At 45.9% G+C, this 15,334-nt stretch overlaps 3 protein-coding genes across 3 annotated transcripts in view; all 3 read right to left on the reverse strand.

Annotated features, from left to right (window-relative positions):
* LOC134224676 (dynein beta chain, ciliary) overlaps positions 1-15,334 on the reverse strand; it is an 82,211-nt gene that overhangs the window by 62,316 nt on the left and 4,561 nt on the right. The gene's annotated exons all lie outside the window — the stretch shown is intronic.
* On the reverse strand, positions 1,981-5,127 carry LOC134222509 (uncharacterized). The gene has a single exon (XM_062701657.1). It carries the CDS (start codon positions 5,125-5,127, stop codon positions 1,981-1,983), a length of 3,147 nt encoding a protein of 1,048 aa, XP_062557641.1.
* Positions 6,884-7,977, reverse strand: LOC134222510 (CXXC-type zinc finger protein 1-like). The gene is made up of 3 exons (XM_062701658.1): positions 7,827-7,977; positions 7,618-7,762; positions 6,884-7,548 (listed from the first exon to the last, which is right to left on the reverse strand). Exon 3 carries the CDS (start codon positions 7,472-7,474, stop codon positions 6,884-6,886), a length of 591 nt encoding a protein of 196 aa, XP_062557642.1. The 5' UTR covers positions 7,475-7,548; positions 7,618-7,762; positions 7,827-7,977.

Here is a 15,334-nt window from a genome sequence, read left to right on the forward strand (position 1 = left end):
CCCCATCACGTGACATATCAAACTTCATGATTCAAAAAGTTATGGTATTTACCAGTTCCAATTGGTTCAAAAACGGTCCTGGACGTACAAAACTACAAAAGATTGCCATAACTTATGAAATCATGAAGTTTGATGTGTCGCGAGATGGTATTCGCCAATTTCCGTAAAGTGACTCCGTAACAAGCTCCAGCGTAACGTCCGGAATCCGAAATACAGGCTACATTTTGGACCGATCAAATGCCTGATTAAATTTAGCATAGTTTATGCGTCGTTTCCAATCAAAATATCTAAAATAATCATTTCCAAAGTATGCGTTCTGCGAAATGACCACAAGCTAACGCCGATTTTAAATCCGGAATAACTCCGGAACCAACCTGGGAATCCATAAAACTCCTAAAATTTGAATAAATTCTGTTTCCAGGCAAAACAGTTACAGCTTCTGTTTCCAAGGCAAAACAGCTACAGCCAAACTGATTTTTAAGGGGGTTGATAATGGAAAGGGTTTAAAGGCCGGGACGACACGCACGTCGTACAAAGTGTTCGTTCTCAGTGATGCGCTGACCGATTTTCATAGTCTCGGGTTTTTAAAAGGGGATTAGTACGGCTTTCTTTTGATCTAAGGACCGCCCCGTTCGACTCTTCCGCGCACTCATGAATTTCGAAAATGTCTGTGGATTTTCGTTATTTTCCGCTATTATGGTTGAATTTCTTAAATAATCAAATGCGTTTAAGTTATGGCGCCACAAAACGAAGGGGATACATGGAATATATAAAGTAAAAGTGAATTTGAACGTTTCCCAGTCTTTTTATTACTGTACGTGTTGGAATAGGTAAAAACAATCTTCCAGCAGCTTCTGGTAATTGCAGCTCAAAGCTGAAAAAAAAGGATTTTTATTCATAAGTATAGGTTATAAATGATTATATGCTGGTTTAATGGTTTATTACATTTGGTATTTCCTAGACCTGTTTCTCCCTTCTAATCGTACGATCGACCCCTGTTACGCCTAATCTCTCCTACGAACCGTTACAAACTGGTCAGCTAACTGGGAAACTAGTGAAAATTAGCTCCACCCGTTGTCCACGTGGAACTCTACCTTCCAGGAAATAAAGGGAAAAAATGTAATTTAGAGATCTTTCTTGCTTTAATTACGCACTTATGTTTACTTTTTCGCGCGTTTCAACGATGTAGAAAAGATAAGTAACTGGTTAATACTATATCTTGCGCATTAAATAGAAAACACTATTTTCTTTCACGGGTTGCTAACTGCTAATTTCTGGAAATTCTCAACTAATTGATAATTTAAACTCTTCTTCTTCTGAGTCTCAAACGCCGAGGTACAGCTGTCAGTAGCGGATGCCTCATCGATCAAACGATGATCGACACGTCCGCGGTGTCAGTGCTGCCAGAACATTCCCCGCCCCGTGGATCTGGGAGGGGTTTCCTCTGATCCTCGCCTGATTCACCATCTCTAGTCACTTCCATAACCGCCAGCTTCACTACTGGTCTCTTCAGTCGACCGGTGGCTGTTCGTACGACGGCTTGTCGTACTCGACCGTCTCCTCCTTCCATCACTTCTTCTACTCTGCCGCGTACCCATGATCGTCGGTTGCCTTCTGCCACATATACTAGATCTCCTACCTTCATATGTTTCGCTTCTTCGAACCACTTCGATCTCTTGTTCACAGTTGGGAAATATTCTTTTAGCCATCGCTCCCATGCTATACGGGACAGGAACTGCGAACGCTTATAGCTGCTTCTCAACGCTTCAGCTAAGTCTACTGGCTCTCTCATCTCCTCGTGTGTCCTAGCAGATTCTCCAAAAAGAAGGTGGTTCGGCGTGAGTGCCTCACACTCGTTCGGTCCCTGCGGCATGTAGGTGAGCGGTCGAGCATTAATGATGTCGACGGTTTCCGCAAGCACTGTGAGTAGGATTTCATCGTTGAGTTTGTGCCCATCCTCCAACGCTTGCATCGTCTCTTTCACGCTACGAACCATTCTCTCCCATACGCCCCCCATGTGAGGCGCAGCGGGGGGGGGGTGGAGGTCCATTTTGTCCGCGCGTCCGTGAAGGTTTCGCCACACTTGTCGTTAATCCTCTTGATATGCTGCTTCAATTTTCGGTTGGCGCCCATGAAATTGGTGCCGTTGTCAGTGAAGATCTCCACTGGAGAGCCCCATTTGCAGGTGAATCTTCGGATTGCCATGATGCACGAGTCGGTCGTCAAACTATACGCCAGTTCCAGATGAATAGCCCGCACAACCAGGCAGGTGAATACGACGATATACCGCTTCTCTCTACGCCGTCCCACAGTGACTTCCAGAGGACCCAGATAGTCTATTCCGACGTAACTAAACGGCTTCACGTACGGCGTCAGTCGTTGCTTGGGAAGTGGTGCCATGCGCGGAGTCTGCGGCCTGCACTTGGCTACTTTACATCTCTGGCAATTTCTCGAAATTCTGTCCACAGTAGTACGTAAGCAGGGGATGTAATAACGTTGTCGTAACTCGTTCACTACGGTCTCCTTGTTAGCGTGTCCGAACTGTCCATGGTAATGTTCGATTAGACGTTGCGTTATCGGATGATCTTTTGGTAGGATGATGGGGAAACGGGTGTCGAAAGCTGCGTAAGCGGCGTTCGCTGTTCTGCCTTCCATTCGGATAACGCCGTGTTCGTCCACAAAGGGTGTTAACTTGTACAGAGAGCTTGATTTTTCTACGTTGAGGAGCTCTTCCGTTGGTTTGTTCCAATTGTTCAGCAACACTCGCATTTCGTCGGGATAGGACTCACTTTGAGCAGCGCGCCACAAGAACATTTCCGCCTTCACATACTCCTGTTGGCATAGCGGTATCAACTTCGCAGGTATCGGCTTGATGAGCAGTTTCTCCTGGGCAGCCGTTGCCCTAATTGTTTCTATCGGATGACCCTGCAGGCGACGTCTACAGTTAGAGATGAAGCGATGGACGAATGCAATCGTTCGCACTAATACATTCCATTTCGAGATTCGGCCAGCGTCCACAAGATTCTTGGGTATAGCAACACGGTGCAACAGCACGTGACTTCTGAGTTCTTCGTTGGTTTCTGCTGGATGTCGCTGTTCCGGCCATTCTCTTTCCAGGTGATACAGGAACGAAGGGCCATTCAACCATCTGCCGCTAGAGCTCGGTTCTGTGTCTTTAGTCCACTTGGTCAAGCAGTCTGCCACGTTCTCTTTCGATGGTACCCATCGCCAGTTTTCCGGTTCCGACAGCGTCAGTATCTCTCCAACTCTGTGTGCAACGTATTGTTTGTATCTCCGGTGTTCGGAACGTATCCAGGCAAGAACGGTGCTGGAATCAGTCCACAAGAACTTCTGGTCGATCTTCAGCGTATGGCTTTCGCAAACACTATTCATCAACCGCGCGCCTATGAGTGCCCCCTGTAGTTCCAATCGTGGAATAGATTGGTATTTCAGAGGCGCTACCTTGCTCTTGGCCATGACCAACGAACACCGAATTTGTCCTTTCTCGACTATTCTGAAGTAAGCAGCACATCCAAATCCATTTTCGCTCGCATCTGTGAACACGTGTAGCTGCAGAGTTCGATATGAGCACGGGTCTGCGTCTCCGAAGTAGCACCTCGGGATCTTCAGTTGGTATGCCATTGGGAGCAGCCCAGTCCATTGCTGCCATTTTCTAAATACTTCATCCGGTATGTCTTCATCCCACGCCATTCCTGAACGCCACATGTCCTGAATCAGCATTCGTCCGTGTATGAGGAGTGGTGCCAGTAGCCCCAATGGGTCAAAGAGACTCATAATACAGCGCAGTGCTATTCGTTTGGTTGGCCGACGGTTTTCACATACGTACGGAGTCAATTCTTCCTGCCAGTTGTCGGAGAACAGGAAGCAGTCGTTGATCGGATCCCAGAGCATACCAAGGACGCGTTCTCGATCCTCGCTTTGATCGCTAGACAGCGGCCGCAGTGATTGTTTGGGGGTTTCTCCCAGACTGTGCAGCACTTCAACACTATTGCTGACCCAGTTGCGCATGTTGAATCCAGCTTGCGAATGGATGAACTTCACTTGTTGAGCTCGTTCAGCTGCTTCTTGAGCCGTATCCGCGCTGTCGAAGTAATCGTCCATGTAGGTTTTCTGCTTTATAGCTTCTGCTGCTACCGGAAATTTCTCAGCAAACTCGTCGGCGTTACGGTGCATCACGTACTGCGCGGAACATGGAGAGCATGTTGCTCCAAAGGTAGCGACCGTCATCAGGTAGGTATCCGGAGGTCGACTGGGGTCAAAACGAAACAGGAAACGTTGCGAATGCATGTCTGCAGGGATCATTCTAAGCTGGTGAAACATCTTCTCGATATCGCCGCCAAATCCAACGCGCCGTTCCCGGAACTTACAGATCACATGTAACAACTGAACTAGTAAGTCCGGCCCCTTTAGTAGCAGGGAATTAAGTGACACGCCATTTACTTGTGCCGCTGCGTCCCACACCAGTCGCTTCTTTTCGGGCTTCTTCGGATGCGATACCACGTTGAGAGGAAGGTACCATATCCTATTAGGATCAGCCACAGCTAGTTCTTCTTCAGTTGCCATGTGTGCATAGTCTTTTTCGATGTATTCTTGGATCTGCTGGTGCACGTTGTCTCGCAGGTCTGGATCTCTTGCCAACTTCGCTTCGAGGCTTTTCATTCTCCTCAACGCCATCGGTAGACTATTTGGGAGCCGTACATCGTCTTCCTTCCACAACAATCCAGTGACAAATCTACAATCCTTTCGCGTTGTAGTTCGCTCCAGTAACTCTCGAGCTCGCTTTACCTCAGCTGACTCTGGTAGCATAGCACATGCCCCAATGTCCTCGAGAGCGAATCGCTGACGTATTATTTCGTTAAGCTCCCGATCTCCATCGCACCTGCGCACGTGCCCTTCAAGACGATCGGTCTCTGTGTTCATTTTGCAAGGTACATACACTGTCCACCCAAAAACACTGCGTACTGCTATAGGCTCATCAGGTTGACCAATGTGGTTCTCCAATGGCACGAAGAGCTCCAAGTTCTGCAGCTCGATCAGTACTTTTGGTTCAGCGTTCACATATGAGAGTACTGGTAGATCATGAAGGTGTGTTAACCTTTCTGCCATTTCGTGGAACGGCAAGCTCTGTTTGGGCAGGCTTAGGGCATTAACAGTATGACAGTATGTGCCGATGACAATTTAAAACGTTCGGATTCTCCTCGTCCCGAAATCATCAAGTCGATCCGCTGCGATGACTTTTCTTTGCGAACCACATTTGATGTCCATGCTAACTCCAATGGTTCAGGCACTCCCACGACTCCGAGCTTGTGTGCAACGCTAACTTCTACCAAGGTAAAAGAAGATCCTTCATCCAGAAATCCATACGTGTCAAAGCTTCGATCACCGTAGTACAATGTGATCGGCACTATACGGAATAACACAGGTCTACGCACACTGGTGTGCGCTTGAACTTGCGCTCTGGTAGCAGGACTCGATTGAATTGGATGCAGTAGGGAGTGGTGTCGCTGACGACAATCTCCAACATTGCAGTGGAATCGCGACTTACATCTCTGATTGCCGTGATCATACAGGCAGACTCCGCACAGCTTGTACTGCTCGACTGCTTTCAGGCGTGATTCCAATGCCATCTGCTTAAATCCATCGCAGTTGCGTACGCGGTGATCGACCTTGCCACATATCGGACAGGGTTTCCTAATGACGGAGTCTTTTGAGTTGTATCCCGTATCGCCATGGGCGTAGACAAGTCCTTTTTTTGGTGGTTTTCCTTTCTCAGACTGGAGTGTATCCTTTCTCGGTGCTACCAGCACGGTTACCTCGCTTGCGTCAACCACCAGGTTGTCCATGAACTCACCAAACTCCTTCAGGGATGGCTCTTCGTACGCTCTCTTCCATCGCACCCAGTCCAGTTTGATTGATGCCGGCAACTTTTCCACCAGCTCCTCCAAAAGAGTCGGATTAGCAAGGTGGCTTCGTAGATTGGCAGCCTCAAGGTGGTCACATAACTGCTGGACAGCCATGCCGAAGTTAATCAACGTATCGAGTCGTTCTGGTTTCGGTGCTTCTAGGCGACGAACTTTTCCCAACAGATTCTTCACCAGCAATTCCGGTCGTCCGTATAACCGCCGCAGAGTCTCCATAATCGATGGGACGCTATTCGGGAACATAAGCTTCGTTATCACAGCTTCCCTCGCCGGACCCTTCAAGGATTCCTGGAGTCTGACAATATTTTCTACATGAGAAAATCCACACGCAGCATTTGCACTCACAAAACTGCTATAAAATATTGGCCATTCTTCTGGCTCTCCTGAAAATGTCGGAAGCCTTTTTGGCCACACTTGCCTCGCGGTTAATTGACTCGCAGTAGGATTAATTACACGATCAATTTGTTCCTGATAGTTTCGTAGAACGTTCGTCCCTCTTCCGTTCCCTACTTGACCGCGAAATGGATCGGCTTGTCTGTTTGGATTTACATCACCGTCCGATAAGTGCGATCGTCCATCTTGAGGGTGTTGTTCTTCTTCTTGAGGGTTTAATGGGGTTTCTCCACCGTCACTGTCCTGTTCTTGCTGGTCTATCCAGACTTGCACCTTTGACCTCCCACTCTGGTAACTAATTTGCGAATGTTGGTCGTCCTCGACTAGTTGCTCCTCTAAACCGTATTTTTCCTCTAAGTATTGCTCTTCTGCCTTGAGTGCTTTAGCTTTGATGGTCAACTCCTTTTCTTCCAAAGCCTTTTCCTTCTCAAGCAGTTCCCGTTCCTTTTTCAGGCGATTTTGTTCCTCCTTCAGCTTTCTCTGCTCCAACGAACGTTTCTCCTCCAATCGCTGTAGCGACAGCATCGCTCGAGCTCGGGAGCTAGTTGTTAATGCACGGGAACTCGCTGCTGTCTGTATTTCGGGGTCGAGGCTTCTTCTGCCGGCTTCAGTAAATCTTCAGTCGCTTTGCCATTTTTTACACGATCACTGGCTTTCGTAGCTTTTGGAATGGTTCCGGTGGTGGTTTTACCTGCAGTTCGCTCTGGGACTTCCAGCTTTTGACAACCAGTGACCGTAATTCCAGCGTCCGACACACGATCACTCTGTTCGCTGACCTTTGTAGCTTTCGGAATGGCTCCGGTGGTGGGTTTACCTGCAGTTTGCTCTGGGACTTCCAGCTGTTTACCACCACTTACCGTGATTCCAGCGTCCGACTTTACTGACAATTTTCGGCTACCCTTCTTCGCTCCTACTTGCAACGCAGCTTCTTTTGTTTTTAATTTCGTGGCCGCAGATGCAACTGGCATTAGCGGGGTACAATTCGCACAAATCCACGACCGCTTTTCAACTCCCGGCGATACTCCAGCACAACTAAGATGGAACCATGTTTCGCAGCTTTCGCATTCGACCATCTTCGCCTCGGCGGAATTGGGTCGATCGCATGCCCCACAATCGTAGCTTACCGTTGTTTCGTTCATCGGAGCAAATCTTTGAGATTGTTGGAATAGGTAAAAACAATCTTCCAGCAGCTTCTGGTAATTGCAGCTCAAAGCTGAAAAAAGGATTTTTATTCATAAGTATAGGTTATAAATGATTATAGGCTGGCTTAATGGTTTATTACATTTGGTATTTCCTAGACCTGTTTCTCCCTTCTAATCGTACGATCGACCCCTGTTACGCCTAATCTCTCCTACGAACCGTTACAAGCTGGTCAGCTAACTGGGAAACTAGTGAAAATTCGCTCCACCCGTTGTCCACGTGGAACTCTACCTTCCAGGTAATAAAGGAAAAAAATGTAATTTAGAGATCTTTCTTGATTCAATTACGCACTTATGTTTACTTATTCGCGCGTTTCAACGATGTAGAAAAGATAAGTAACTGGTTAATACTATATCTTGCGCATTAAATAGAAAACACTATTTTCTTTCACGGGTTGCTAACTGCTAATTTCTGGAAATTCTCAACTAATTGATAATTTAAACTCTTCTTCTTCTGAGTCTCAAACGCCGAGGTACAGCTGTCAGTAGCGGATGCCTCATCGATCAAACGATGATCGACACGTCCGCGGTGTCAGTGCTGCCAGAACAGTACGTAAAATGTCGTCGGCATCAGTCGCAGTTATTCCTGTCATGATATGTAAGATCTATTATTGTGCATTTCAATGCATGCAAGGCCATCTAAAACCCTTATGAGTTCAGGTCATCAGATCAACAATCATGAAGAAGCGTAGAACTTGTTTTACGCCAAGCTCTCGTCGAACGTTTTGGAAGGACTTTAGTGTACTGGAATGTCGCAAGATTGGTATTACATATCTCCAAAGGTATCTAAGGATCTATTACGATGATTTTTGCTAGACGTTATGAACATTTTGAAGGTCGTTACCGCGGTAGCGGTTGGATGCTTTTTCGGGATTTTGTATCTGACGACCTAGATTGAAGAACGGTTTGGAAGGCTGTTAGTGTATTGAAATGCAACAAATTGGTACCACATATGCTGGCGGACACAGAAGTGGCGCACCAAAGGATACTATCACGCCATTGTTCTAGATGTATATTCTGGTGCCAAGGCGTGCCCCACCGAATAACAATAGCTGGTGTCGCCAGTGATCTGGTCAAGAATCTTAGGACCTGTTGAAGATTTTTGGTAGATGCTATGAACATTTTGGACACCGTTACTGTGTCAGGTAAGAATCCGTTCCCGGAGATGAGAAAATAATTCATGATTTCATGAATCCAACGTGTTTTCATGTTATGAAAATACATCATGAATATAAATCATGATTTCATGATTTAATTTCGCGTAACGCAACCAATGCGTTACGATTTGGTTGTTGAGATCGAAAAATAAAAAAAAAGTTCAACAGGGGTTTTGAACTCGAGTACACCGAGTGAGAGTCCGGCGTGCTACCTTTCAGCCGTTCTCACTTCTTGGGAAGGGAGTGTTCGAAGTATAACCGGTTAAGCATTTTGTCGACTGTTGAAGATTGCGCAGTACCATGGATAATGTTCCTGAAATCATGAATTATAATCATGATTTCATGAACTGTCATGACTCATGATTTCATGATTTTTTATTCATGATTGTGGGAATGCATTTGTTTCCGTGTAGGCCTTACAACGACTCTACGACACTACCCATAATTCCATTACCCATAATGCCCGAAGGCTACTTCCCCGAACGCCATTACCTCGGATGAATCACTACCCCGAATGCCATCACCCCGAATGGGACATTACTCCGAATGAGCCAGTACCCTGGTTCAGTCATGATTTCAAGCTTATAGTTTATTTCAATGAAATAAACAAGTTTATCAATAGAAGTTTATTTAGAATTCATTCCCATGATTAATACTTGTTTTACGAATTATACAATAGCAGGGCGACTCCAGTCGAGTAAATTTTATAATTTTGACGAGATCGTAGATTCGTACTCATTTTTTGAGCCGACAGTCCTTTGACAAGGTTCACCGTGTTAGACTCGCAAGTACTCCTTGCTTCCTGACCTTCCGGAGAACCTTCCGCGATTGGTTTCATTAAACTGGAACTGTTTGAGAATAATATAGAACGAAAAAATTCTAGTTCCGTAAAATCGCGTTATATATCATGTGCTGCATTTGAAGACTATTAAAGCTGAGATGAGAATTTCGCGGCACGTTCTTATGACCAATGCAGTAAGCTGAATGAAATTTCAGCCCACGTCGAGTGGGCTTGAGACGGCTCGCAAACATCTGTATCAACAATAACAACCTAAAGGAGTGGAACTATCGATTGCGTTGCGTCTGAAGCTTGCGGAAAGCCGGTGGTAAACCTTACTGTGACAAGAAGGATATGACAACAAGATCCTAGAATAAGAGGGTCTAATCTGTTCGTTGAATATGCTTGTTCCTCCCGTAGCAAGGAACAGGCATAGTTTCGTTATACCTTGTCAAAGCGTTCATGTAAAGAAGATATTATCTCTTTTGTTCGCCTTATACCGTGCAAACACGTTTATTAAAAGCAGACATTTTCAACTCTGTTTGCTTTATACCTGGCGAACTCGTTCATTTTGAGAAGGCATTATTTCTTCTTTCTGCTTCATAACGGGCAAACACTTTCATTTAAAGAGAGCATCATATTCTATGTTTGCCTTAAACTATGCAAATGCGTTTATTAAAAGAAGGTATTATCAACTGTTCACCTTAAACCGGGCAATCGCATTCATTTGAAGAAGGCATCATTCAAGAAATATGACCATACCAAAGGGGCCGTACACTAATTACGTAAGAAATTTTCCTCCCCTCCACACATGTAAGATTTTTTTGCATTCAAATATTTTTTTTTATTTATATGGAGCGTAAGAAAATGGAAGATTATTACGTATTAATAAGTTTACGACCTAGATATGTACATATGGCTTAGATATGCAATATGAGGCTGGGAAACGTTCAAATTAACTCCTATTTGATATATTTCTTGTATCTACTAGCGGAAAATATCGGAAAAACGTAGACATTTTTGCCTTTCTCGTACATCAAGGTGTAACGGTGTAACTATATATTCATTTTTGAAGTTAATGAACGCAGCGAAGGTCTAGCGGGGCGGTAACTAGGTCAAAAATCCCTACTTATCCCATTTAAGAAAAGCTTATGAAAAACGTTATTGGTTATGAAAATCGATCAGTGCATTACTAAGAACGAGCCCTTTGAACGAGGTTAGTGTCGTCCCGGCTTTTTAAGGGTTAAGGTTATGATACAATTAATCCTGTGGTTTTCAAATTCACAAAATGTTTTTCTACTCCCTCTTTTAAAAGCTCAAATATGACGTTATAATGCTCGCACAGTGTTGAAATTTATTGTTCGGATTGTTCAGCATAAGCAAGCAAATTATCTACTATAGTCTCATCATTTTGAGCATTATGGTTCTCTCAACTCCAAAGTAAATAGGGGAACTGCTGATGGAATTCATCTCATGGATCCGATATTCATCCCACAGACAGTCTGTGTTCATCCCATCAGAAATAAACCAATGGAAAGCAATTTGAATTGTTTCTTATATGTGTGATTTGGGCTTTGTGGCCGTGCGGTTAGCGACGTCAATCGTCTAGACGCATGGGCTATGGAGCATGGGTTCGATTCCCGCCCCGGTAAGTAAGTTCGAAAATAACCCCAACTTTAATTAGTTGTTTTTGCGATTTGGTCATTCTGCTTGGGAATGATTTTTATTGCAGTACAATGTAGCCATCGTTTTTTTTAACTTTATAAGGTGTTTTTAAAACTTCTAGATCAAGTTCAACGCCGATGTACCCATTGACTATTTCCAGGTATCATCACAATTTCTGGCTTTTCTACGGACTGGTGTCCCTCCGGATTTTTTTTAAAAAGATTTTTATTATAGAAGTGTGAGTAACAATTGATTGTCGTGACTCATTTTAATGGATCTAAGTGAACACGGAAGTTCTCCGGAAGGTTAGGAAGCAAGGATTTTCAAAGCTTTTAATTACCGAACTTTGAGTAACACGGGCTGCGAAATGGTGAGTTGACATCCGGGAAGGAGCGCCTAACATAGCTCTGGTCCTCGCAAGTTCCAATACTCACGCTCCCACGGGTCTTCCGATGACAATTGACCGCCAGCTAAGGGTTGCGTACTTAGCTGGTAGTGCAACTTGGGCACTGTTGTCCTTGTCACATCAGCTAGAGTGAGAGGGTGCGTCCTGTGGGGTCTGCCTAGGATGTGGTGGGGTTCGACAGTGGGCTCTGTTGAACTTCTATAAAAAGCTGCATGTGTCCCCAAGCAGGCCCTATCAAAGCGACCGTGTGCCGCTCAATGCGCACTAGCCTAGTCCTGGTGTTGGGTAGGACTTTAAACAAATTTGACCCGACTGATCGAGCGTCTGTCCACCAAGGAGGTGCGGCTCCAACAGCGTCTGTTCTGGCATCCAGCGGCTGAGTATGAAATGCTATTCCCCGGAAGCTATACCTAAGATGGCAGCCCCATCCCGGTGAATAGGGAACCTTGGGCCAACAACCTACTGTTCCCGAAACATCAATTTGTTCGAGAATCCGATAATGAAAGAATACGGACTGATTTTACGGCGACGACTCTTAGCGCGAAACAACGGACACGAATAGGAACATGGAACGTTTTAACCCTAGCCCAGCAGGGTAAATTGGCACAACTTGCCAATGAGGCACGCCGCATGAAGCTTGAGATCCTGGGACTGAGTGAAGTCCGTTGGCCAAAATACGCCTGCGCATTGCGCGGATTCGTCGGCAGGAGGAAAGAGTTGGACGACGATTCAACACGTGCCGACTGGAAGATGCCACTGTGAAACGGTCCTTCGTTGAAGAACTGGAGACGCGTGCTGCAGATATTCCGGAAGGTGGCAGCGTGGAAGACCAATGGACCGCCATCAAGAATGCCTTCATCGCCACCAGCGAGAACAATCAGGGCGAACTACGCATCCAGAGAAAACAATGGATCACCGATGAGACCTGGAGTAAGATAGAGGAGCGAAGAGAAGCCAAAGCCGCGATAGAGCGATCAAAAACCAGAGGAGCCAAAGTTCTAGCCCGCCAACGATACGCGGCTCTTGAGAAGGAAGTAAAACGCTCATGTCGACGGGACAAGCGAGCGTGGGCAGACTCTCTGGCGGACGAAGCAGAGAGAGCCGCAGCAACCGGGGACATTCACCTCCTCTACGATATCTCACGACGGTTAAGCGTGGCGAAGATGAATGCAACGATGCCTGTGAAAGACGTGAATGATCAGTTATTGACCGACCCAACTGACCAGCTGAAACGCTGGTTCGAGCACTTCGAACAACTTTTTCAAGTGCCAACCAGGCCATCACCACCTCGGCACGATCTGCCTAGGATCCGACGTATAACACGCGTCAATACCGAAGCTCCATCACTGCTAGAGATTCAAACAGCCATCCAAAGCATGCAATCGAATAAAGCCCCAGGGGTCGACCGCATATCAGCCGAGATGCTCAAAGCTGACCCCATGACATCCGCTCAACTACTGCATCGTTTATTTCATAATATCTGGGACACCGCAACTTTCCCGGTCGACTGGATACAAGGTATCTTAGTAAAGGTGCCCAAAAAGGGTGACCTGACTATATGCGATAACTGGCGAGGCATTATGTTGCTGTGTACCGTTCTCAAAGTTCTGTGCAAAATTATCCTTGCCCGGATTCAGGAGAAGATCGATGCGACTCTCCGGCGGCAGCAAGCCGGATTCCGTGCCGGAAGATCCTGTGTGGACCATATTGTCACGCTCCGCATCATTCTGGAGCAGGTCAACGAATTCCAAGAGTCCCTTTACTTGGTATTCATTGACTACGAAAAAGCTTTCGACCGTCTCAATCACGAGAATATGTGGGGCGCCCTGAGACGCAAGGGAGTTCCTGAGAAAATCATCGGCCTCATCGAAGCACAGTACGAGGCCTTTTCGTGTAGAGTGCTGCACAATGGGGTCCTGTCCGACCCTATCCGGGTCGTAGCTGGTGTGAGGCAAGGATGTATCCTATCACCGTTACTGTTCCTCATCGTAATCGATGAGATTCTGGTAGGTGCGATTGACCGTGAACCAAACCGCGGGCTGTTATGGCAGCCTATAACCATGGAGCATCTAAACGACTTCGAATTGGCTGATGACGTTGCACTCCTCGCGCAACGGCGCTCTGATATGCAGAGTAAGCTCAACGGCCTTGCCGAGTGCTCCTCTTCGGCAGGTTTAGTCATCAACGTCAACAAAACCAAATCGTTGGATGTAAACACGGTGACTCCTTCCAGTTTCACAGTAGCCGGGCAACCAGTGGAGAATGTTGAAAGCTTCCAATATCTTGGTAGCCAAATGGCGTCGGACGGCGGTACCAAGATCGACATAGGCGCACGGATCAAGAAAGCAAGGGCTGCCTTTGCGAGTTTAAGAAATATCTGGAAAAACAGGCAGATAAGTGAAAGCACCAAAATACGAATTTTCAACTCTAACGTAAAATCTGTGCTGTTATACGCTAGCGAAACATGGTGTGTATCAGTGGAGAACACTCAACGGCTGCAGGTGTTCATTAACAGCTGCCTGCGGTATATAATTCGGGCCTGGTGGCCTCACAACTGGATCTCAAACAATGAGTTCCATCGTCGTTGTCACCAGAGGCCGATAGCAACAGAAATTCGGGATCGGAAGTGGGGCTGGGTCGGCCACACTCTACGTAGGGGCGGAAACGAAATCTGTAAACAAGCATTAGACTGGAACCCAGCGGGACATCGCAGCAGAGGCAGACCCAGAGGCTCATGGCGGCGAAGCCTCAATAAAGAAATAAAAGAAGTCGACCGAAATCTAACCTGGCAACAGGTTAAAGCGATAGCCAGGCAACGCTCAGGATGGAGATCTTTCAAGTCGGCCCTTTGCACCACCGGAGGTGTACAGGATCCGTAAGTAAGTAAGTAAGTTTGAGTAACACATTACTGTGGCAACCCATTTTGATGGACTTGAGTGGTGGCCACCGGAGGTCCTTTGGAAGATCCGGAACTTCCGTAAAAGTGGTCAATTAATGAAACTCGTCATAGAAGAGCGCGTTTTTTCAAATCTTTTCATTGTCGTACAATGAGTAACAAATGATTGCCATGACCCATTTTGATGGACGGTGAACAAAGAATCAATCGAATTTTGTTTCAAATCAACAATATTTTTGTATTGATTTATGAATAACAATATTTATTGTAGATACAACTACAAATAGGTTTTAAAGTCAACCATACGTGATCTTCTTTTTCTTCTTGGCATTACATCCCCACACTGGGACAGAGCCGCCTCGCAGCTTAGTGTTCATTGAGCCAGGTTACCATTTTTGCATTCGTATATCATGAGGCTAGCACGATGATACTTTAATGCCCAGGGAAGGCGAGACGCCAATTTCCAATCCGAAAAATTACCTAGACCGGCACCGGGAATCGAACCCAGCCACCCTCAGCATGGTCTTGCTTTGTAGCCGCGCGTCTTACCGCACGGCTAAGGAGGGACATTCAAATGCTTGTATCTTTTGTGATATTCAAGCAGCGCTTAAAGCTCTATTTACGGTAGATGAGCTTTCAAAACAAGGTTCCGATTTACAGTTTATCGGCCCAGAGCATTTTTGTGGAGTATCGTATTGTGCGATAAAATTCGAACTCAAATGTAGACGCATAACTCATTAATTACTAAAAGGCTTACAATAATGTATAACAAAACTATAACAAGGTAGTAACCCGATGAATAATGCACAACAGAATTATAACATCATTGACAAAGATCTGGTCTGTAAGCTACAACCTGGGTGCTGCGGATAGAGCCGCTGCGCTCAACCGAGTAGAG

Source organism: Armigeres subalbatus, chromosome 3 (assembly GCF_024139115.2).
Source record: "Armigeres subalbatus isolate Guangzhou_Male chromosome 3, GZ_Asu_2, whole genome shotgun sequence".
Taxonomy (NCBI): domain Eukaryota; kingdom Metazoa; phylum Arthropoda; class Insecta; order Diptera; family Culicidae; genus Armigeres; species Armigeres subalbatus.